The sequence below is a fragment of the Megascapheus bottae genome, chromosome 38 (assembly GCF_031878675.1).
Source record: "Megascapheus bottae isolate mThoBot1 chromosome 38, mThoBot2.hap1, whole genome shotgun sequence".
Taxonomy (NCBI): domain Eukaryota; kingdom Metazoa; phylum Chordata; class Mammalia; order Rodentia; family Geomyidae; genus Megascapheus; species Megascapheus bottae.
Window position 1 is genome coordinate 9,712 of NC_143546.1, and position 6,023 is coordinate 15,734.

At 47.1% G+C, this 6,023-nt stretch overlaps 1 protein-coding gene across 2 annotated transcripts; it reads right to left on the bottom strand.

Annotated features, from left to right (window-relative positions):
- Window positions 1-602: 602 nt before the first annotated feature.
- On the bottom strand, window positions 603-5,708 carry Fam170a (family with sequence similarity 170 member A). 2 transcript variants are annotated; one of them, XM_090325379.1, is made up of 4 exons: window positions 5,430-5,708; window positions 1,556-2,312; window positions 1,211-1,265; window positions 603-687 (listed from the first exon to the last, which is right to left on the bottom strand). In XM_090325379.1, exons 1-4 carry the CDS (start codon window positions 5,497-5,499, stop codon window positions 643-645), a joined length of 927 nt encoding a protein of 308 aa, XP_090181505.1. In that variant the 5' UTR covers window positions 5,500-5,708; the 3' UTR covers window positions 603-642. The 2 variants fall into 2 exon arrangements, 1 of the variants encoding a protein (XP_090181505.1); XR_016533694.1 differs by having other exon boundaries at window positions 660-687; window positions 1,211-1,269.
- Window positions 5,709-6,023: the final 315 nt, after the last annotated feature.

Genomic DNA, 6,023 nt, shown 5'->3' on the forward strand with positions numbered 1-6,023 from the left:
GGACAGTGCCTAGGCCCTGAGTTCAAGCCCCAGTACTGGCACAAAAAAAATCAAAACATGACTGTCAAACTAGAATCTTGGAGTTTATCATCTCAGACTCTTAATATAGCCAACTTTTTCCCCAAGCACACATTGTGGTCCTCTGGCCTCTTCACAAATGCTTTTGAGGCAGTCCCACCATCTCAGAGACAGGCCACTCCTCAGGTAGCTCCAAGATGAAGAACTTTCCTTTCTGGCTTGATGTCTCCCTGTGAAGCTGCACCTAACAGTCCCCTCTCTAGACCTCCAAAGTTCCTTTCTCCAGCAAACTCCACTCAGGGCTTTCAGCATGACCCACAGTGCCTGCTGTTGCTCCTTTGCTTCTTTTGTACTCCATGTAGCTTATTTGGTGTCCTATGTAAGGTAGTCACACATTAGAATCCTGATTAACCCTTGGAGCCTGAGTATTGAGGACTTCTCTGGAAAGTGCAGCTAGACCTCTTTAGTGCTGACATGAGACCTCATTTGCAAACTACTAGAGAGTCAAGTGGATGCACTGATTCTTTGATTAAATAATATCTTCAGGCAAGGTGTGGAAAAGAAGATTTATTGCATATGTTTGCATGTTAGACTGAGTATTGGTCCACGGCATCCTCCTCTACACTATTGGTTTCTGTCTTCTTCTGTCTTCATGGTTCTCTCTTCTCCCTGGAAATGAGGAAATACATAAGGCACAAAGGAAGAGACCAGAAGTGATGGTAGCTCAGCTGCTCAGCTACCTTGTACAGTTAATCTTAAAGCTAGGGCCATGCTTTCACAGTAAGTTCATTTTCAGACTCAATACAGCAAGACAAAGGTTCTAGAACTTTCCTAGGTTTCTTGAGACCTCACTGCTGCACTTCTCTGTACCCCCACAGTGTCCATGGACCAATGAGATCCCAGTGCAGACTGAAGACTCACAGACACAAACCTCTGATTTGGGGGGCCTTGTTCTCTCCAGGCCAGTCCTGACCTGAAGTTAGGTTGAACATCTTTCTCTCTTTTCTCTCCTCTCTGTGCAGTATTTCTTCTTAAAGTTGAGATACTGAGAAAGTTCCCAGGCAGTACTCGCCACCTCCTCATTTTAGTAAAGATGGCCCGGCAGCAGAATCACCAGGTTAACCCAGCCCTGCACCCTTCCACTCCATTCCTGTGACCCTGGAGCTGTAGACTCAGCAGCAGATAGCCTTACCTCTCTCAAGAGAAGGGCTCCCCAACTTCCAGGGTCTTCTGGCCCATAATTCTCACTTGCTATGTGAAAGGGGAAAAAAAAGACACTTCTTAGTTAACAAAGTAGACAGTTCTGCTGCTCCTAACTGATTGCCTGAACTCTGTACACAAGCTGGAAAGTTCCGGACAAACCAGAACATACAGTCACGGGAGGTGCCTGAGCAGAAGCAGAGGGCATCTCTTCCGGCATCTTATTCCCCACACTAGGGAATTTGTCTCCCCCTCACAGAGGCCCAAGTCTAGATTAGAGGGAAGACACTGTCTTGGAAAAGTCACTGGCCCGTCAGTATGCCCAGCCCTTGCTCACTTCCTGTCCTTTGGAGAGTGAAACACACAGCCTGGGCATTGGCTCCACGATCTCTTCAGTCCAACCTCTTCCCCTGTGGGCTGCCGCTCCTCATTCTCCTCTCCTAGTCTGTCTTCCTCCTCCTCCTCCTCTTCATCCACTTGGGTGCTCTCGGATTCCACATTTTCTATCAGTTGAGCCATGGTGAGATGGAAGACGTGGCAGCTGAAGCCCTCCCTGATTCCATATTGCACGTGTTCTCGAAGGATCTCCATGGTGGCAAAAACACGACAGCAAGCCATGCACCTAAAGCCATTCTCCATGGTCACCAGCCAGTCAGGTGTCTTGGCTCTGGGTCTCTCCTCCAATACGGGTGACCCCGGTGTGCTGTCTGACTCTGCCTTCTCCTCATATTCTTTCTCCTCCCCACCAGGCTCACTGTCAGACAGGAGGTTTCTGGTCGACACATCTGAAGGTGGAGTTCCCACCCGCACACTTCCCAGAAGCATTGTTTCCTCCATCCGTGGCTGCTTCTCTAGGGTCTCTGAGGTTTCTTCTCTCTCCCAGGAGACAGCCACACCTTTTATCATTTGTACCTGCATGTAGTATATTTTCATGCCCTTTTCCTCTTTGTTTAAAGGCAGGGAAGACACACAGGTCTGATAGGATGAATGGGATGAGGAAACATGCTGTGAAGATGTAGGAATCTCTCCTTGCTCCTGAACCTGAGCTGTAGGTGATCTGGCCTGGGGACTATCTTGTTGTATTCTTTGGCATCCTGGAGAAAGAAATTAGAAGCATGAGAAGATGCCCAGAGCCCCAGGCAGCTAAAGGAGTGTGGGTATAAATGTGTGCTGTGCAGAGGGGCCAGTGTGATGCAGTTGCATGATGAGCTTGGGATTTGTTGATGGTGCTGAGGTGACATTTGGGTTGTAAGGCTATTGATACATGAGAGTATGACCCGTGGTTTGCAGCACTGTGGACTGCACGGAACAAGGGTAAGATCCTGTGGCCCATTTGGTATGTTGTTTGTGGAATGTTGGGGGTATGGTGTAGAGTAGCACAGTATCGCACATTTGAGTGTTACTGTGTGTGCCGAAACTAAACACACCTGTGTGGAAAATCATTGCACGTTAGCTATACAGGTACGATGTGACAAAGTCCTTTTGTCCTTTTCTAGTTGTCAAGGACAAAGGCAAAATATAGTTCCTGCAAAGATGTTTCATCTGCTCACTTGGCCTGACATTTGGTCCAGATCCTCCTGGCTACTTCCCCTAACTCCAACCATGGCCGTGCCAGGGCTGCTGGTCTGTTCCACCAAGCTTCCATCTGTGTGCCTTTACAGCTTGGAGCCCTAGCTTGACTCCTCTGCAGAGCACTGCCCACCTCCAACTGTCCTGAGCTTCCTCTCATCCTTGTGCTTGAATCTACAAGCCTCCACCATTACTCCAAGAGCCATATGTCCAAAGGGCCTCACACCCGAGGAGCCCTTTCTGCCATGGCCGAGCTTGCATGGAAAAGAAACACAGGAGAAGTATTCAGAGGCAGAGGAGGCCTCTCCAGTATTTCATCATAATCAAAGGCCATCTTATCAGTGTCTTGTTAGGAATGTCAGTCTGTGTGCTGACTGAATATGGATGGCTCACATGGAAACCTTTGATAAGCAAGGGGTACTGCAGTGCATAGAGTGGAAGTTCTTGTCTGGGTCTGTGGAGATTTTTGTGTATGCTCTGTATTCACAGCTCAGGATCAACAAATATAAATACTATTTCTGATATGTACTCATCCACTTACCAAATTAGCATTTAGTAAACTGCTGCTACATACCAGGCAGTATTCCCTACTCTGTGTTTGGGATATTAGGCCAGATAAAACCCACCTTCTAACTGGACATTCTAGTTTAACCTGGAAAGACAGGCACTAAGCAGAAACATACATATATGATAGGTCAACTCATAGTTACCAGACTTAACAAACAAAAATACCTGATTCCTATTGCAATTTGAATTTCAAATAAATTACAAATGATTTTAGAACCAATACATTCCATACAACATTCAGAACAAACTCATCTTTAAAAGAAATCATTTGTGGTTTATCTGAAATTCAAGCTTAGCAGGAGTGTGTGTGTGTGTGTGTGTGTGTGTGTGTGTGTGTGTGTGTGTAAAAATGGCAGTACTAGGCTTGAACTTTGTGTGTCTACTTGCTAGGCAGGCACTCTACAACTTGATACTCAACCCAGCACTTTTTAATTTACTTTTTTCTCTTAGTGCCTTGTGTTCTTCCTCCGCTCCCTGCTCTCCCCTCCCCATCCCACCCTCCCAGCGAGCCTAGGACCATGATTCTCCCACCTATGCTACCTATGTAGCTGGGATTACAGGTACATACTAGGATGCTCAACTTTCCTGTTAAAATAGGATCTCACTAACCCTTTGCCCAAGCTGGCCTTGAACCAGCTTTTGGGTATTTGAGATCACAGTCATTTGCCACCATGTCCAGCATGGACATTATGTTTTATTTAAGGAATAGAAGCAAATTATGCCTCAGTGGGTATTGTGCAGACTGGTCCTAGGGTTGCTACACATTGTGTAATAGTTGTGGCGTGTTAGAACATTTGACCTGTATTTAGAGAGAGGAAAGAGTTGAGAGGACATACACACATGCACAATTCCAAAGGTTAGCAAAAGGAGAACTGTCTCAGCCATGGCTGTATGTCCAGTCCCCTGCAAGTTTGCCTGCACTTCACACCTCTCTGGCCTGGTTCATCCTGTATTCTTCAGGACCTTGGACACCATAGAAAATGCAGGGCTCTAATTTGAGCAGAAACTTCGAGCTGGTTCAGTGGGCCAGACTCCATTCTTCTTGACTTCCACCTTTTGGGTTTACATCTAATATATGCAGTTAACATGAAACCTGTGCAGTGAGTTGGCAGCTCTCAATGTTCTTTGATTGCCTCAGATTCCTGAAAAGCCTTGCTCCATCTATTAGATCACGCTCTCTGTGAGGTACCCTACCCCAGTTTACTATTTCTCAGGGAAACCCCCAACCTGTGCATTCACAAACTGATTGACCAGTAGATTTTGTACATTATACCTTGAAGGTATAAAATCTCCAGGTTTTCAGTATGATATCATCCCTGGACTAATTTCAATGTACCTTCTTAAAAGCATGCCATGTATCAGTGTATTTCTCAACAAGATCTTCACCCATTAGCCTACTCTTTTCCACATCCCTATAAGGGACAGGACAACTCAAAGTTCTGGTTCACAGTGCTCATTCAGTGATCCCAGGTACATAGCAAACAGAATGAGAGAGGAGGAGGCAACTTGGAGAAGCTGCACCTCTGAGGTGGGAAGCAGTGACCTCTGGAGAAGCTGCATCTCCGAGGTGGGAAGCAGTGACCTCTGGAGAAGCTGCATCTCCGAGGTGGGCAGCAGTGACCTCTGGAGAAGCTGCATCTTCAAGGTGGGCAGCAGTGACCTCTGGGGGAAGCTGCATCTTCGAGGTGGGAAGCAGTGACCTCTGGGGGAAGCTGCATCTCCGAGGTGGGAAGCAGTGACCTCTGGGGGAAGCTGCATCTCCGAGGTGGGAAGCAGTGAACTCTGGGGGAAGCTGCATCTCCGAGGTGGGAAGCAGTGAGCTCTGGGGGAAGTTGCACCTCTGAGGTGGGAAGCAGTGACCTCTGGGGGGAAGCTGCACCTCCAAGGTGGGAAGCAGTGACCTCTGGAGTCTAGCGCCTCAGGGGCATTTGGATTTTCTATCCTAAGGATCAGCTGCATCACCAGATGCCAGGCCCCTCTCTGACTCACCAGTACCATTCTGCTCAGTCCTGCCTTCCTAGAGAAGGGAGGGCTGTCTAGCATCCCTGCTCCCAGAAAAGCTGCCCAGCACATACCTCCTCCCTTCTCATCAGCTTCCTGGGACTCTTCATTTTCCAAGTGTTTTCTCTTTTGTCTTCGTTTCATAGTACCAGCTACCAAAGTCCCTTAGAGGATGTTTAGTATGGTGTCTATCTCCCTTTCTTCCTACAGATTGGCTTTTCTTGACTGTCAGGAAATCGGTTGATATGATTCAATACAAATAAAAATAGCCAAGGCTCTGGATGGTTGAAGAACTCAGAGGGCTTTGGCTTTGTGAACCAGCCACCTGCCAGAGCTCAGTACAGTGCAGGGCTGTTAAGGTTCAAAGGTCACCAGGCCCACAGCCGGGTTCTCTGACCTCAGTGATGACATCAGAGAGTTCTGAGAGCCTAGGTCCAACTTGGGCCCTGCAACTACAGAAACCCCACTTTCAAGAACAATTCCTTTACCCAATGGAACCCCTGTAATGAATTCAACTCTCTCATCTTTCAAATGTGGCAAAATATTTTTAGATGTTAACATGTTTATGTTTAACTTGCTTTTCTCCTTGTATTTCACCCTTTCCTTTCTGCCCTCAAGCAGGAAGAAGGCTTTGTGTTCATTACTTAGAGCCCAGGTATGGTGGAATT

Coding starts and splice junctions, on each gene's coding strand:
- Fam170a (XM_090325379.1), bottom strand. CDS start 5,499: ATGAAACGAAGACAAAAGAGAAAACACTTGGAAAATGAAGAGTCCCAG. Junction 1,266..1,555: donor CACTCTCCAAAGGACAGGAA/GTGAGCAAGGGC, acceptor TCACATAGCAAG/TGAGAATTATGGGCCAGAAG. Junction 688..1,210: donor GAGCCCTTCTCTTGAGAGAG/GTAAGGCTATCT, acceptor CCTCATTTCCAG/GGAGAAGAGAGAACCATGAA.